We start from the raw sequence: 19,024 nt of genomic DNA, 5'->3' as shown, positions 1-19,024 counted from the left end.
TCACAATAACCACCATGTTTTGCTGTCATCTTTAAAGAAGAACTTTACATGCTTCCCACAGTTACCTCACAATGGTGCCATTTTACAATGTATATTCTCTGTCCCATATGTCTCAAAATGTTACTGTAGGAAACTGTATCTGATGGGCAATAACAAAAGACAAGCTAACTTACCATTTCCTTTATCCATCTTTTGAAATATTGGGATTCTTGCTCTTTCTCCAAACTCCTCAGCATGGTTTATCAGGGCATCCTTCACTGTCTCATAACCTGCCAGAACAACAGCTTTTTTCATGCCCATCTGAATGCTGAATACTGGTCCATATTTCTTCGATAACTAAATAAATAAAAAACAAAACACTTTTAGAAACTTTTGCATTTCAAAGATGCATGGTGGTAAGAGAACCCAGGAAGCAGGTAAGTACAGGACAATGGCCCTTATTAACTAACAAGTTACAAGTAAGGAAACCCTACCAGGAGCCGCTGCGAGCTTACTGTCCCCCCCCCCCCACCCCACTGCGGCATAACATGCACGACACTACAAGACGTAGCATCATGTCATGTTCTCTACTAGGGACATTGCCACACCCTCCCAGATCACTTAACGGTGCCTTGGGGCGCGGGACGCCAACGCCCTGGTTAATACCTGCACTCCATAGCGTGATACTCGTCCCGCACAGCCAGGCGCCACACTGTCATAAATGCCTCGTACTGGGTGGGGTGGATCTCTGCTGGAAGGGCACAGTTTGTGTAGCACTTGTTTGGTTCCGTTATTGAAGTTGAATGAAATCTCATGTTCCTCATGCTTGATCGCCTCATACTGCTCTGATTGCTCACTGCTACATGCTTAACCAGTTCTAATTCCTATGCTACGCGGCCGGCCCGTCAGGGTTGTAGGCGACATGCTGTGTAAACCAGTGGCTGCTTTTCAAACTATGCTTATCGATGCCCCCACTGCATGTTGTCGCTGCCGGCCTGATCATTCAGGATGTAGGCGTACAGCTGTGTACTATTTCTCCATGCTCAATAAAGGTTTTGAAAAAAAAAAAAAAAGAAAAAAAAACCCTACCAGGAGCCAGAATGCCCAGACCTCAGCTGTAGAAAGAAAATCCAGCTGACAGGGACAGAACACTCACACTAAAGACATCATACATTCATATGACTCACAATACTCTACGCCAGGCTAGAATAGAAGACAAACAAGGCTAGTACACAAAACCACACATCTTCCCTCTCATTGAGCACAAGAACATAAAAGAATACTAGGAACAGAACACATAATCGTCAAAACAAATACCACAATTTATTTTATTTATAAAACTCAAATAATACTGAAACAATGAAAGCAAAATAGACTCTCATAGACCAGGTACATACCATACTAGAAATAAGTGGAAAACTAAACACCACAATACACAAATTCACACAGATCAAATGGTAGCATGCACAATCTCACACACATTCACACAGTGAACAAAAATGTGCACCCACACAGAGCACACACAACCAAAAATAACCTCGTCACCAATAATCTACTTGGGCACCACACTTTGCGGAGTGTATACTCTCTATGTAAAGAGCACACAAAAGTACAACCCAGGGAAGCACGCAACCTATACACAAAGAACATGTGGGCTTTCAACCCAGTGCAGGACACATCTTCCAAGCAGAAAGCACATGGGCCTTCAACCTAGTGGAGTACGACTTACCATGCCATGCAAAAGCACACTGCACGGCTTGGTAAATCTGTTCTGAAGCAAGGCAGTGCAAGTCACTGCCTTGCATTACACTGGGACAGGAAGGCGTTATTTGTTTGGAGAGCGGTTGTTCCCAGGCATCCACCCATGTATTCTAAAGCATTCCCAGATTTGCCAACACTGGTAGACCAGAGAATGCATCAGAATTGTATGCCACCCGATAGAGGTGCAATGAGGAGAATTATTTTTATTTCTCCTCATTGTTCTTCTTTCTAAGTGTGCTGTAGAAAAAATGCCTCTAAGAAATGGTTTCACCCAGGGAGCTGTCTCTTCTTTCACAAAAACAATCCTGCCTGTAATGCAGGCACCCTTGCACCACGGCACAAGCGTTGCCTGCATTCTCGCTAGGCTGCACTGAGTGCAAAGGCACAAGGAGAGAACAGGTATGCGCCATAACTGTATAGGCACATTCCTTCCCTCTCCCTTTCATGCAGCGCAGCAAGATGCCTGGCTGCAATGCAAAAAAGTTTCCAATGATAACAGCTCACATGGTAAGTTTCCACTGTTTATTAAGCAAGTACTGGTTTTATTTATTGACATCTCCCCTTCCTGGCTTCTTTATTTATATATTTTTCTTGAGTTTCACACAACTGTCCTTCACCTGCTCCAGTTTATCACCTGACACTCAAATTACTCCTCCAAGGTCTAACTAGTTTTGTAACTGACATCCTGCCTTTTAACAGGGCAAAATGTGAAATGTCGGTAGTGGGTCTTGGAGTGTTTCGTAATGCCCACAACAAATCCTCAAATTGTTTCACCCAATTCAAACCATTGGCCACAGATAACTGAGTGCTGTGCTTGATGATCCTGTTGCAGGGTTCTACAAGGCCATTACTGGGAGTATGATAAAGAGACGTTATGATGTGTTTATTCCCCAGTAACACATGAATCTCTGAAGCTCTATGGGTGTAAACAGCATCCCATTGCCCATTACCAACTCAACTAGGGCCCCTTCTCTGATGAACAAGGACTGAAAAGAACTCCAACACCTTTTCCGTATTGGCTGACTTCACGAACTGCACCTCCAGCCAACGTGTGTCATAATCCACAATTATCAATCCATACCTATTCCGTTCATTCAAAACATACATGGGTCCAATGATGTCCAGGCTCAATCTAAATCAGGATTTCTCCAGAAGAGGTATAACTTCCACTGGAATGGGAAAGGTCACTTGGACTTGTCACTCATTGCACAATCCACACAATCCCTATCACAGTGCTTCACTCACCGATTCATTCCTGACCACCAGAATATCTCCTTGTTCCTCCTCTTCATAGTTCTCATGCCCACGTGTCCCTTATGAGCCAAAGCCAAAATATTGGACAGCATTTTCAGTGGAACCATCAGCAAATCTGTTCTTCTCATCACCCCATCCTTCATACTCAATTCTGGGATTACATGTTTAAATGAGTTCTAGGGAATCCATCCTTTGCCCAACATACCCACCACCTCTTGCATTGCCTCATCATCAAACATAGCATCTTTCCATTCCTCCTCAGAAAAGCATCCAAAACCAGTCTCTTCTAAGCATGCTACAGTGCCATCTTCTTCACATACCGTACTCGTTCCCTCATTCTTGAGTAGCAATCTCGACAGTCGGCAAAAATGTTTTTGGCACCAGGAATGTATTCCATTCTGAACATGGTACTCTATCATTCTGTAATGCCACTTAGCTATGCAAGGAGTAGCGTTGTCTGATCCCTTGGTGGTAAATACATTCACCAAAGGATTTTGGTCCATACGGATAACAAATTCAGAACCCCACAAGTAGTTCCTGAGATGCTCCACCCCCACCAGCAGGTCTTACTTCTCGCTTGATTACTGAGTACTTAGATTCCACTTTCCGCAATGCTCTTGAAGTGAAAGCTACTACTTCCTCCTTGACTTCTTTTTTTAAACAGAGCCACACTTAACCAGTGCTGACTGGCATCAGTAACCACAATAGATCGGTCATTAGTGTCAAAAGGCTGGAGAGGAATGACATTTCCAAATTGAAGTTTGACCTCCTAAAACTCCTGTTCCTGCTCTGTAACCCACACAAACTGTTGATTTTTCTTCTTTATGACCCTCATGTTACATGTTTTCCCACTACAGTTTAAAATGAACTGAACATAAAACTCCAGCATCCCAAAAAATTATCGGGATCGATCCTTATTCTGTGGATCAGGAAATTCCTTAATGGCCCTAACCAAATCCACCTTTGGTTCCACACCTTGAGCCAATAGTTTGTAACCTATATAGTCAACAGTGTCCACAGCAAACCTGCACTTTTCCGCCTTCAACATAGCACCCCTTTCTGTTAAAATGGACAACACCTTGGCTAACATTTTGTCATTGGACTCCAGGTTTTCCTATACACTAAAATGTCATCTTGAAAGCATCTCACATGCGGAACACCAGTGAACATGTCCTACACGGCTCTCTGAAATACCACTGAGGCTGACACCAAACCAAATGGCATCCATTTAAATCTATAAGCACCACACGGAGTAATAAATTATGTCAAATGGTGGCTCTCTTTGTGCAAATTGATCTGGTGGTAGGAGGACAACATGTCAAATGTGGAAAAAAACTTTGGCTCCCTTAAACAATCCTAATAATTCGGTAATGTTGGGCAGGGGATGTCTATCTACCCAAATCATATCAATGAGATCCCTCAAATCTATGCACATACTGAGACCCTCATTTGCTTTCCTGGCCAAAACCCCAGGGGACAACCAGTCTGAGCTCTCAATAGGCTCAATAATATCTTATTGAAATACGGATTTCAGTCCAGAGTCAATTCCTTCCTCATGACAAAAAGTACACAACTGGGTTTGTGCACTCCAGAATGGACCTCCTCCTTCAATATTATGCAGTGAGAAAAACCCTTGATCCTGCCCAACATTTAGCTGAAGAATTAAGGAAAGGATGCCTTCTAACGTTCTACCTCTACAGATCATACTGATTTACACTCATCCTTCAGTTACACTTGCTCCACACTTTTTGTATCCAGAATGATGCCCACATTTTTTTCTCCAACAACCGTAATAAACAATACCCTTCCTTTGCTACGTAAATGTGGCAGGTGTGCTATGACCTTTACAACTCAACACACTGTCAAATTCATCCAAAACTGGCGTACCCACATATGCAATTGATTTACCTTGTGACTTCTTCAGGGTAATATTGCCAAATTTGCTCTAATCTTCAGGTCTAATAAGGGAAAATAATGACCCTGAATCTGCCATCACAGAAATTGAAATGCCAGAAACCTCAATCGACGAACCGGTCTTTTGACACTCAAGGTATTCAACTTTACTACCTCATTTTGCTTAAGCCCATCTGCTTCATTTGAACTGGAGATCATCATACCAATATCATTACCCCCTCAAATCAGACTCAGAACTACCTTCTAAAGCACACTCCACAGAAAGGACACATTTGGACTTAGGTTTAGCATTAGTTGCCTTAGATTTGCATACCGTAACAAAATTTCCATTCTTCTTACATTTTGCACACGCTTTGTCCACAGCTGGAAATGATGAAGCATTGCCTAAATGTTTTTTTGCTGTCACACCTATAACATTCTAAAGTGTTCTTTCATTTAGTGTCTGTTTTCTTGTTCTCTTTTTTCACAACGTTTTCTGAAGAAACAGCATGGACACATGTCTCTAAAGCCATCTGATCCTTGTACCTTCCAGTCGATTCAACACATTTTTCTATTTCCAATGCGTTATCCAAGGTTAGGTTATCTGCCGCCAAACATTTTTCCTGACAGTTCTTGTTATTGCTCTTTTCCACTAATTATCTTCCAGCATCTCGTCGTCGAATGTCTTGTAATCACAATATGCAGCCAACAGTCTGAGATCACTCATATAATTCTCCACTTTTTCCGCAGGAAGTTGCTTCCTCATTTAGAACTTGTATCTTTCCATAATGATAATGTCCTACTGGGGTGAATTTGCACTAGGATAGTCCTGGCGCTCATAAAATTACGTCCTGATTCTGTAGCATAGGCTCCAATTATTTGCGATGCTCAAGGGGAGGAGAATAACCCTAAACCCTCCAAACTTTGACCCTAAGGTCTTTCACAAAATAAAGCAATCCTTTGCAAGCACATACATAAAAAAAACATTTCATTATTAACAGTTGCATAAGAAAGAATGATTCATTATTTTCTATTCTTTGTCTTTAATTCTCTATGCCCAGCCAAAACGTGTTTTGTCGATAGGGGATTACCCCACAACTTTTTCTGGGCTGTCAAGCTTGCCAATTCAATCTATTCCTCTCACCTCTCTGCCGGTTCTACTTCCAACCCGGCTGGTCATTTATAATTATATCTAAGTCAAACTTAAGCTCCAGTGTTGATTCCTTCTAATGTATGGATTATGTTCCCAATGACTTCAGTCCAGTCTAGTACAACACACTTCCAATTCCGGTTAACAGAAGATGACTTTGTCGCAGGAGAATACAAACACAGGAGCTTACTCGCTTGCAGGGAATTACAGGGAAAATTCAAAATATGTAGTGCATTTCACTGCTATGGAAACATAGGGGTGGGTGTCTGGGTCACAGCATGCTTCACACTCTCCACAACGGCACCAACACTCTAGGGGAGAAAGAGCAGCTACGTCAGGAAGATATTGGGGTGGAGGAGAGGTCAAGACTTCAATTTTGGCTGGGTAAATGCCCAAACAGGGAGGGCGCGTGTAGCTTGCACGAGGGCTTCACATGGGGTTTCACTTTCAGGCTGGGCTGGCCATGCCCTAGGGGGCGGCATTGGGCCGAAAATTTGAAGTCCATTACAGCACACCCACAGGACAAACTGCAAGAAGGAAGGATGGCAGGGACTTTCCACAGTTGGCCAATGAAAGACTTGATCATATCCTCAATAGGTGTGGTACCCAATAAAGAGACAGTTCAATTCAGGCTTATCAAGAATCGGTCATGGCTGGAAGGACAATCAATCAATTACTTCATAAAGGAAGAGTTGGCATTGGTGTCTTATTCCTCAGTGGATGTGACTGTGACCGTGGTTGAGCAAGTAGGAAGGAAAGCACATGTGGCAAAATGCGACATAAAATCACCATTTAGGTTGCTTCCAGTCCACCCAGATGATTTTCAATTGCTAGGTGTCCAATTTGGAGGTTCATGGTATGTGGACATAGCACTACCCATGGGGTGCTCAATTTCATGCGCGCTCTTCAAACTTTTCTACGGTGGCTGTTTACTCATGCAACGGGTCACGAGAATGTGACTCAGTATCTCAATGACTTCTTCTAGGTCACTCCTGTTCCATGGACTACCAGCAGCTGCTGGTACGTTTTCAGGAGCTCATGTAGGATTGGGGGGTTCTTTTAGCCTCGTAAAAAATGGTGCTTCTGGTGACCATCATATCTTTTCTAGGAGTTGACCTGGATTTGGTGGCCTTGATAGCAAGCCTTGCACTGGACAAAAAAGTGAAGATACAAGTACTGTTAGAAACAATGCTGGAAAAAAGGTCACAGTTGGAGAAGTACTGTTATATTCCATATAGGTACCCAATATAGGCATAGATAACACTGCGACATTTAGCCTATATCCTTCCCTACATTTTATACATTTAATAATGACTGACCTTTTACCTAGATACGACACTGCATTCAGAACGCAGGTTTTTCCCTAGTTTGAAACTCCTACACGCACAGCAGGACTCACAGCAGGACGAACATCTCCTGTATAATATCTATGGATAAAGTTCAAGCCTGATGTCATCCTTTAGGCTGACACAGTAACACAGCAAGGTAGGACCCCTGGGGAGACCTGTGGGTATATCTATAGCATGTCTTGCTTGGACAGACAGAGGAGACCGTGACTTCCCGGCTGACACACTGACCAGAGACGATGAGGTTCCTGCATGCAGACGCTCAAGCTATCAGTAGTCTAACATACCGCGTGGGGTGTCCAACTCGAGAGCAGGACGGGGTCCCATATTCTCTCCTTACCCAGGTAATGGGGTGGACTAGACCTTAGAGGGATTCTTGGCATAATGCATAACACCTACACAGATGTTAGGTACATTTAGGTACATCTAGTTAAGGAGGCATCGTAGGAGTACGCATTTATTATCATGTGTTTTATGTACTTGTATATATTCATGATTACTGCAAAATGGTAGAACTGTGCCATCCCTTTACTTTCGTAGTACTGCTAATCATATATCTCTGCTACTGTCTAATGGTTGTTACAGAAAATGTATTCTACACTAGAATAACAACTATTCAATAAATCCTTATTGAAACGCCCAGACTCTTTATTTGTGTGTATCTCTGAGACAAACTTAGGGGCATATTAACAACGGCCAGCGATAATTATCGCTGGCCGTGCTTAGCGATAATTATATTATCGCAGGCTATCTCTGGTATTTATCACCCTGGTAGCGCGTTATTAAAAACGCGTTACTCCAGGGCGATAAAAATTCCAGAGATAGCGAGTTTATCGCCCTTTTGCAGGGAACATCGCTGGTTTTCCAGCGATGTTCCCTGCAAAAGGGTGATATCCTTGCTGATACGACCCACAGGGTCGTATCAGCATAACTCACCCCCTATCTTAAGGATGGCTAAGTCAGGATTTTAGCAGACGTTAGGTTTTGGCGAAAACGGCCATTTTCGCCAAAGTCTAATATGTGCTAAAATCATGTGGGCTGCCTTGTAAATATTGCGATGTAAACATCAGCGATATTTGCAAGGTAGTCCATCTTGGGTACGCCCAGTAACGCCCACTTTGCATCTCATTGGAGATGCAAAGTGAGGCGTTGGGAAAAAGGGTGCTAACATGCGATTATGCATGTTAGCACCCTCTTGTAAATAGGGCGCTGGTTTTATCTCTGCTTTTTTGGCTTAGTAAGCCAAAAAACCGGAGATAAAGCCCTTGTAAATATGCCCCTCAGTAAGCACGAGTGACTGAGCGAAAAGTAGTATATTGTTTCCACGATCCTAGGGGATCAGGGTTGTCATGTTCTGAGGTTGCCAGAAACTATTCTCTTCCCGATAAGAGGAGATTCTAGTAGCACTGTGAGCTAGCTAATGCAAACAGGTTAGCATATCTGGTGGGGGTGCTCGGAACCAGTCTGCCACCAAACCCACAATTTATGTTATCTGAATGCGCAAATCCTGTATAGAATATATAGGAACTAAACAACAGTACAAGTCCTCTTGCGTACTTAATTTTGCTTTCTAGGTTGTAAGTGCTGGCAGAACATTCTGCAGGAGACAAGGTATGGCTCTCTCTCCCTCACTATCATTCAAGACTATCTGCAGGGGTTAAGGCAGATCTGCGGATGTGGTAACAACTTTAGGATTCCTTCCAAAGCATTCTGGTGGCAGCACATGAGTAAGATGTTCAGATTTATTCCAATGAATCAGGGGGCATACTGTTTGGAGTGTGTTGGCAGGGCCATAGGTGTGCGGAGGAATGGTATGACTGTTAGAAAGGAGGGGGAGGAGCATTCTTTCCTGGAGTTCTGTTCACTAGTGGTAGCGGTCACTCTGTGGGGATATTTGTTGCAACACCAGAAAGTAGTATTTCAGATAGACAATATGGCTATAGTTCAGGTAGTTAACAGGTAGTCTGCAAAAGACACTCAGGTCCTCAAGCTGTTGAGAGTTTTTGGGCTGAAATATTTGAGACAGAACATTTTGTACAAAGCCAAGCACATCCCGGTTGTGGACAATGACATTGCCAATGCTTTGTCTTGTTTGCAGTGGGAGAGGTTCCATGGGCTGGCCAAGGAGGCAGACAAAGACAGACCTCTGATGCCACCAGAATTATGGACAGTAGGTGACTAACAATGTGTCAACTGGTAGTTGGGTCCTTGGTGGAGTCTACGGGTTCTGCGTATTACCAGACCTGTGGAGAGTTTTTTAACTCAGGAGCTCATCGCCACTCAGTAGAGTGGGCCAGCGTTGAGGATGTGCTGCAATTCATCCTACAAATGATAAGAAAGGGCATTTCCAGAGTGACAATCATGGGGAGGCATTGCATTTATGGGAAATTTCTTATGGGGTTATGCACCGTCAGCCAGGAAGTTGGGTAAGGGAATGGTAGAAGGTTGGGCTAGGGAATAAGGAAAATTGGGTCACAAGAGGAAGACCCTGTCTTGGCAGGTTTTTTGCAGGGTAATTTAGACATTGCTGGAATAGCATTTTCCCAATTTGAAGTTATCCTTTTCTCTACCGTTATGTCGTGGATGTTTTTTTAAGCCTTTAGAGTTACAGAACTACTCGGGGGTAGGGATCAAGTTGGTTTGGCATGGGAGGAGGTTAGTTTCCGGCACGATGGGTTGAAATTACATTTGCTAAGATCAAAGACTGATCAAAGATGGAAGGGGAAGTCAATCATTTTGCAATTTCAGGCAAAAGATTTCTGCCCTGCAACATGGGGATGAAGCTTAGGATGCAAGTGGTGACAATGCAAGGGATGGTGTTTCAGCAAGATCTCTGACCCTGCTGCCCCCCTCCCCGACATGGCTGCAGAAGCTCTCCCGGCGACAAGGGGGGTTTGCCGCCCTCATTCCTGCCCTGGCTCCTCTCCCAACTCCCAGGAGCCTGACACCAGCGATTGCCTTGCCTCTCCTGTCTCAGACTTGGTCATCAACTTGTTCTACATCGATGGTGAGTTCTGCTGGCTGCAACCCCCACGAGGCCCCCTCTTGTTTACTATTCCTGTGCCGATCTGTCTCATTTCTCTAAGCGCATCGCCCGGGGTCTGGCTCTTTATCTTTATCTCGGCCAGCTGGTCTCATTATGTAGCGCTATTTTGGATACCTCTGAGCCCTCCTGCCCTGCCCTGTTAACCTGCTGACGCCGAGAGGGACTGCACTACATGGGCTTCAGCTCAGCAGCTTCCAGTCCCGTTGCCACTCCCGCTTCATCCCGAGTGCGGATAGTTTTCCAACGAGCACGCTCTCCCGGCGCCTTTTTCTCCCCGCTCCCTTCAGTCAAACAGATCTCCCAGGGGGAAGAGCCCACACTGGCCTGATTGTCTGACTTCAGTCACATTGTTAGTTGGGGTTCTTGCCTGAGCTCTAAGGTTACATCGAGGGCACACATTTTGTTTGTCCAGCCCTAGGGATGCTCCCTGGCTTCCATTTTGTTTTCTGGGCTCAGATCTGCAGCTGGGTGCACCCCCTCCCCGATCCCTATGATCGGCTGAGCATATAAATAGAAATGGGCCTGGTCCACCTTCTCCTGGTGGTGGCCATCTTGGATTGGGCTTGTGGACATCATTTCTCACACCTGGGCATGCCATAGTTAGAAAAAAGGACTGGCTACTCCCCCTGCTTTTTTGGAACCATCTTGGAGTCGGCTGGCTCCACTTTCTCCTGGTGGAGGCCATCTTGGAATTGACATGTGAACATTACTTCTCACACCTGGGCAGGCTATAGTAAGAGAATAGGACTGGTGACACCCCCTGCTTTTTGGGGACCATCTGGGAGTGGCCTTGTTGACATTATTTCTTCACGCCTGGGGAGGGCATACAAAGAGACATGGATTGTCCCTCACCCTGCATTTGTGGGCCATCTTTGAGGGGGCATATTGGCATTACCCCTCACATCTGGTTCAGGAAGACATTATTCCACACACTGGTTCCGGGACTTCTCACTTTAACTCCGTCCTCCCTCCAGTGATAAGACATTATCATCGGATAATAGACACACTATCACAAAGGAGCTAAGCCCCAATCCCTCAGGATCCAATTCTTTCATCATCAACTACCCACCCAACTTATCGAAAAACGCCGCTATGAAACACAAGCATCACCTACTTAGGGCCAAACCCGAAACGTTAATCTCTGATGTCTACTTTTGTACCTACAGAGGCACCAGAGTTAATTGCCTTATTTTCTACACCAGGAAAAGAGCATGCTGGCGAAAAGTCTTTTACTCCATGCTCCGAATAGCAGGTACCAGAAAAACACCTCATGGTCACAAGCTCACAACAGCACCCTCGTCCACACTCAACGCCAATGCCACCATCACCCTTGATAACAATAGTATCATCTTAATCCAAGCGTCCAATTTCAATCTAGTTAAGATAACCACTATCTTCCCGTTACTCAAAAATGCGGTTTCTGCAAAACTCAATGATACCCACACTCACCCTACCATCTCTCAGGACTTGTCGAGTCCGCCCCCCTCTTCTTCGGAAGGCCCTCACTCCATCTTCACCACTAGATCATCACAGAGTGGCTCTGTCCCCTGTTGACGTGCCCCATCTAGGAAGGCCCTAACTCCATCTAAACCACCCTTTGCCACTAGATCTTCACAGGGTGGCTCTGTCCCCTGTTGACATGCCCCAACCAACTAGACCCTCGACTCAGAGTGCTAGAGTCTTTTCACTCAGCGCACATCTAGCCAGTCCGATCCTACCTGATCCTCGACTGGAGAGATCCCCGTGTGACCTACTGGCAATTCCTCCAACGATTGATCCCTTGTCCCTCAGCCTTCTCCCTACGACTCATATCAGTTTGGAATCTGGGCAAATGCCCACCTCTGTTCCTGATCCGTCAATCCTACTCATTTCAGTTTTGAATGTACCTAACCCTCAGTTCATTCCCCACTTTGCAAATGCCCCAACCTCACCATTAAAAGGACATGGAACCCCTCTAGTCCCCAATGATCAACTTCCTCCACAGGAACTAGTCACCTCTAACATGGACCACACGGGCTTACACTGAGACCCCCTTTCTCCACTCGCTTTCCCTACACTCACTACACCCCTCGCCCAACACTCAGACTTGGCTACGCGCCTGGACAATATATCTCTCCAGTTGCACCTTCTCACTTCTGAGCTACTTCACCTGAAAGCCCTCTATGATGATCTTTCCCCCGTGATCAGCTCTCTCCTTACCTCTGTGAATGCTCCCAGAGCTTCCATTAGTGATAGTGATCACAAGGGTCAGCCTTTAGCCCCCTCCATCCCGAAATCCATAGAGCTCTGAAGTTGGGTGGTGGCCTAGCCTGTATTCATAAAAACACACTCTCGATCTCTCACTTGGAGTCGTCTGAGCCTTCCTCCTGTAAATACCTCTGTCTCAGCATCCCAAGCATGAATCTACAGGTTTGTAAACTTCACACCTTCTACCACCCCCTGGGAGACAATCTCCCCATCATCAAGCCACTAATGTAAATCATCTCTGTCAATGTTGATTCAACCGTGTCCCAAATCTTCCTTGGTGATTTCAACCTTAACTGGTCTAACCCCAACGACCTCGCTGTACCTTGCCTTAAATCATTCTTAAATGATCAAGAACTGACTCAACACTGTGACCAAATAACTCATATTAAAGGAGAAAGTATAGACCTCATTATCTCGAAAGGGCAGACCATCTCCTTGTACTCTATTAACCCGTGTGACTGGTCTGACCACCACTGCATCATCTTTTATATTAACAGGGAGGGGTCGATGAGGAAGGCTCAACCAATGAAGTCAAAGATATGGAGAAGGGACCTCAGATCAATAAACTCTGACGAACTAGCTGCCCACTGTAAATCGGCCCTCACCTCCCAAGCTGACTTGGTTGAGGTACAGTCACTCACCGACTCCTACAATTCGACCATCTCCAACATCATGGATGACATTGCTCCAATCCAACAAAAAAATGCCTCAACAAAAATAACCAAACCCTGGTATAATGACAACTTAAACACAGAACGCCGCTACCTTAGGATAGTTGAACGTTCCTGGCGATCCAATGCCTCCTCGGACCAACAAAAGCACCTTAAAGAGGCTAGGAGTCTCTACAATAAAAAATTAAGATTGCTTAGGCTGACTTCTTCAGACACCAACTAGATGAAGCAGGTCCAAACCACTCTGACCCAGGTGGCAGCCCACCCACTTGCGACGAGCTTGCTGCTTTCTTCACTAAGAAAAAGCAAGACTCATCTCCATTGACCTCACCTCTAAGAATGCCCTACTACCTTCCCCCGGGGACGTATCACCCCTTGACCTCTTATCGGCACTGCAGAGATTTCAATGGTATGGGTTGCCTGGAAGGCATTCTTGAGGGGTATAGTCACAAGCACGGCATGTCATTAGAATAGGCAATGTAGAGTAGAGGTGACACAGACGTAGTCTGCTATGAAGGCAGTTGAGGTTAGGTTAAATAGGGAGATCGAGACCGAGAAGCGACAAGAGTATATGTCAGAATTACAAGCCCTGAAAACCATCTTGATAACATCATTCAGCTCAGGATTGCAAAAAGATGGGAAGCCAGTAAGATGGCCCATTTTGAATAAGTAGAGGGAGCCAGCAAACTTCTGGCATGGAAGGTCAAGTCGGACAGGACACGCAACTTGATAAAACGGATTGATAGTGAGGGCAACTCATCTTCAGTATCAACAGATGATGAAATTGGAGAGGCTTTTTTTGCCTTCTTTCAGGTGTTATATAAGGAAGACAATCAGGTGGATAAAGCCTACGCGAAGGATTGGTTAGAGAAAGGCTTGCTGGCTTCCTTAAACTCCATCCAGCGAGAAAATTTGGAGCAGGATATATCCCAGCAGGAGGTTAGGAAGGCCATCGCCGCCTGCAAAGGACTAAGGCAGCTGGGCCCAATGGGCTTCCAGCGGAATTGTTCAGATCTCTGGGGGAGGCAATAATACCTATTATGACGGCACTCTTCAATAATATACTATCTGAGGGTACTAGACCTCCTGCTTCATGGGGTCAAGCTACCATATCATTAATTCTGAAAGCAGGAAAAAATCCGGCAAATTGTGGGTCCTACAGGCCTATTTCCCTCCTGAATACAGATTATAAAATATTCACAAGGATTTTGGAAGATAGGTTGGGAGCAGTAGCAGGTAGTATGTTACACCCAGACCAAAAGGGTTTTGTAAGGGTCAGAAACTTATTTGACCTAACTCATGATTTTATAGATGCAATTGACCTGGCTTCAACATTTTCTTTACCATTGGCAGCAATGACATTGGACGCCACTAAGGCATTCAACAGGGTCAACTGGATATATTTAACAGCAGTTTTGGAAATGTTTAACTTAGGAGAGAAATGTTGCCGTGCCATACAGCTCATATATCAAGATCCTACTGCAAGACTCCTAGTCAATGGGAAACTGACTAATCATTTTAAGATTACAAGGGGAACCAGACAGGGCTGCCCACACTCCCCGCTCCTTTTTGATTTGTATATTGAGCCTTTCGCTCAGCATATAAGAGGTGAATTGAGCATTTCATCATTGAAGTTTGGAGCATGGGAGAGGAAGGTCGCCCTGTATGCGGATGATGTTTTGATCTTGTCATCCGAGCTGGAAGTATCCTTCCACCAGGTCATTAGGTTGGCACAAGACTTTGGTTGGGTTTCCGGCTACGAGGTAAGTGCAGAGAAAACATAGATTATGGCATGGAATTTGCCGGGAAGCGGATACCTTACCAAGGGTGACATGAGATATTTAGGTGTAAGGATTGTACAGAACATATCTAAGATAGCGGGGACTAATATTGCAAATACTGCAAGAGATTGCCAGAAGCTCATGAAATCTTGGGCATATCCCCCCCTGACTATTTTTGGTAGAATTAATCTGATCAAAATGATTATACTACCGAAAATTACTTTTCTTTTTAACACTATTCCCCTGCACTTTGAAAAACAGGCGATAGACAAATTACAACAAGCTATTAATTCATTTGCCTGGGCATATAAATCTACAAGAATAGCGTGGAAGAAGCTAAGGCGCAGAAGAGAGAAGGGCGGCGTTATGCTACCCGACCTTCAGTATTATGCCTGCGCCTTTCAACTATTACACTCTAGGATGCTGTTAAAATCCCCAGATGATTCAGAAAGAGGTATTATGTTTTCGGACAAGTTGAAGGGGGTGGGACTGCCGCTTGAGGGGTTCCTCTTTAAATTCGGTGACCAAAAGTACTTCAAGAAGATCAGGTTGAAAGTTATTTTGGCCGCAGGCCGGATATGACTCAGAATTAAGCAGCGTACTGGCCACAACTATTACTCTAGCCTAACTCCTCTTTGGGACTCTCCGGGGGTCCCAGAGTGCTTGAAGGACAAACTAGCAATACCACTTAGAACAGCAGGGTTACTAGTATGGAACAATCTGGCTTCTGAAGGGTCCCTTTTACCCTGGGAGTTTTTTCATAACATGCTGGAGGAGGGTATGTCCAGGTTTAAGTAGGTACAGCTTCTGAGCTGCTCACAGAATCTTAAAAAATCGATAGGAATAGGAAACACCCTTGAGGATCAATTGGTTTTAAGGCCGTTTCGGGGGAAAGAAGTCTCTTTCTTTTATTGGTCTATAGTGGAAACTATCGATGGAGACTTTAATCCATCAGAAGAACTGTGGGGCGCCTCTATGTCAAATGTGTGTTGGGAGGATGTGTGCCAGACTTCCTTTCAGACACTGTTTTCTAAACCCGCCTGGCTGAGGAGGAACCACTACTTTACTACACATAGGGCCTATTTATCTCCAGCTAGACGTTCAAAAATTGCAAAAGGTCCCCCAGTTAGGTGAAAGAAATGTGTTTTAGCAAAAGCTACAGATATACATATGTTTAAAGAGTGTCCAGGGATAACAGAATTTTGGGAGAGTGTAATGGCATCCCTAGCCGACATCATAAGTATCCCAGTCCAAATCTCTCTCGCCTTAATCATCTTCGGCATAACTAGTAAAGTCCTAGGCCCCACTAGGGTGTTTCTCTTTTATTCAATCCTGTTAGCTAGGAGAGAGATGTGTAGGAGATGGGCAGAGGTTACACCACCGACACACTCAGAATGGTTATCCTCATTATATAAGACTTCTAAGAATGGTCTGAGTAGATTACAGAACAGCAAGAGAAAGTAATATGGGAGGGTTTGCTTAACTGCTCTCAGTGTTAGCTATCTGGTGGCTAGTATTTGGGGACTATGTGGGTTATGCCGGTTGTATTTGGAGTTTAAAAATGCCATCTGTTGTCCTATGATTATGCCTCATTGGATACTCAGACTGGGTCGAGTCCCGTAGGGCCATCAAGTTTCCATCTTATACGGGCCTGGACCAACAGTCATCGGTCATCTTCTAGAGAGTGAGACCACACCTTTACTAGGAAAGGGGAATGCGACTTTTTCTAGGATAGTCATACACCGGTAGGCGGGCTTTGTCCCCTGGGCCCCTCCAATCCAAGTGCCTACGTCTCTTGAAATCAAGTTACGGTATTGACATCCTGCCTTCTGTCAAATGTGGTCTAAGGCGGATGAGGCTAAAAAAAAAAAGCGCTCTGATATCCTTCGGGATCTTGTTCGCGCTATATAAAACTTTATAAATAAATAAATATATAAAACAAGGGAGTAGGGTCACTTCATTTCAGTTGATAACAGTATTGAGGAAGGCAGTAGCAAAGTTTGGCTTGGGGGCTACAGACTTTACTATTTGTTCTGTCAGGATCAGGACAGTGACAGAGGCAAGTTAGAGGGGGGTGGTCAGCGGAACAGATAATGGGACGAGGTAGGTGTTTGTTAGATTGTTTTCAGAGATATGTTAGGTCTGGCAAGGGGGTAGGAGAGGATTGCTAGCAGAATTATGTATTCACATTGTTTTCTTTTTCAGGTTCAGTTCCAGGCCCGTTGGCTGCTGGCTTGTTGATGTGGATCGTTGTGCATTCTTTTGCAAAACGGGTAGCCAGGGCAGCAGGGTGGGGGTAAGAATTTGGGTTTTCAACAGAGATCTTTTACAATTGAATGGTTTGGTAAGGGTGCATTGAGGTGGAAGGAGGTGTTACCAAAGCTTAATTTGATCATGTGAAGTAATACTTGCCGGGACATGCTGCTTATTCACCTAGGTGAGAATGACATGGTGGTAGAATAAGGTTTACGGCCTATGAAACACGATTTGAGGGAGGTCCAGTTACAATGGTCAGGCTGTTTTGCAGCATGGACAGAATTTTTACCTAGAAAATGTTGGAGGGGGCCGACAAGCCATCAGCCATAGATAAAGCCAGGAGGAAGGTGAACCGGGAGATGTGGCGTTTCTCTAGGGATGGAGGCATAGGCAAGATTCAGCATGTAGATTTACGTTATGAGGAAGTTGAGTTTTTCAGGGACGACAGTGTGCATTTGTATGAATATGGTATGAGATTATACCTGTTGGAACTCAGGGAGTTTTTGATCAGGACACTGAAGACAGAACAGTGAATTGTACCTAGTTGGGGGCATAACAATACAGGGGGTGCCTTTTTCTGGTGGCGGATGGCCCACAAGTTTGCAAACCTTTGCTTTAGGTTATTTTGGTTAATATAGAAGGAGAATGCAGAAAGGGAGTGTCTCAACAAGCAGACACTGGAAGTCCTAGAGTTAAAATGTTATGTCATAGCAATAACTAGTTGAGCACAGGTTAATTAGTTCATTGCTAAGCAGAAAGGTAATTTTAAGGTAAGACAATCAGACAATGTACAGTAGGTTATAATGTTAAAGTTTGAAAGGTATGTATATGGGGGCGGGATTAGGGGAGGGGGAGGGGGAGGAGGAAGGTAGATGTGTTTATGTATAGTGAGGTTTTTAGTTCTGTAAGGCCATAGACCGAGGAGGCTATGTGATTGCACCTGTTTCAATACAGCGGCCTTTTCCACACTTATAAGGAGTCAGTGATCAATATTGCACCCCATTTTGCCCAGTACATGGCGCAGAAATAAATGTGAGAGACTGATTAATCTCTCTGAACCAGACATATTCTCTCTAATGATGGGCAGTTTCCCAAATGACAAAAAAAAACATTGCAGAAGAAATTCTGTCTCGATATCCTGGCTAGCACATCTTTAATTATAATCATGAGGTCTAGAATGTTGATTGTACGTACGATGACAGCACAAGTGGAAAATGCTTGCGCTGATTGATAACTGCACAGCAAACTGTCCTGTCAGATAATGTGAGCATGCATAGTGCAGTGCTTCTATTCAAACACTAGCTAAAGTCAATGGCGGCTGCTACCCTAAATATTTGGTAGGGCAACCAACCAACCACTGACCAGCATGAGGCCAATGCCAAAGTTTTCAGTCATGCCTCGTTATAACAATGTTTATTACGAACCACGACTGAGAGCTCTTGCGTTGTTGCTGAAGGCATTGTTTGTCAGTGGTAAAGAAATAGATACAAGAAAAAAGTAAAAGAAACATTTACTTACTACTCTATTGGATCCCTCCTCTGTCCTCCTTGTGCTTCAGTCCCTCGGCGCTGGTGGTCTCTGCAGAATTGAAGTCTCTAGGCCAATCCAGACGCTGCTGAAAATGTTAATGGATTTGCTGG

At 44.5% G+C, this 19,024-nt stretch overlaps 1 protein-coding gene across 1 annotated transcript in view; it reads right to left on the bottom strand.

Annotated features, from left to right (window-relative positions):
• The window catches only part of LOC146816627 (cytochrome P450 2K4-like), a 543,019-nt gene that overhangs the window by 419,703 nt on the left and 104,292 nt on the right, over positions 1–19,024 (bottom strand). Inside the window, exon 2 of the mRNA XM_085610507.1 lies at positions 174–336. Coding sequence (XP_085466633.1) covers positions 174–336 — 163 coding nt within the window. The remainder of the gene's footprint in view (positions 1–173; positions 337–19,024) is intronic.

The sequence above is a fragment of the Triturus cristatus genome, chromosome 6 (assembly GCF_964204655.1).
Source record: "Triturus cristatus chromosome 6, aTriCri1.1, whole genome shotgun sequence".
NCBI lineage: Eukaryota > Metazoa > Chordata > Amphibia > Caudata > Salamandridae > Triturus > Triturus cristatus.
The sequence above is the reverse complement of the archived record's forward strand: the minus strand, read 5'-3'. Positions and strand labels throughout refer to the sequence as shown.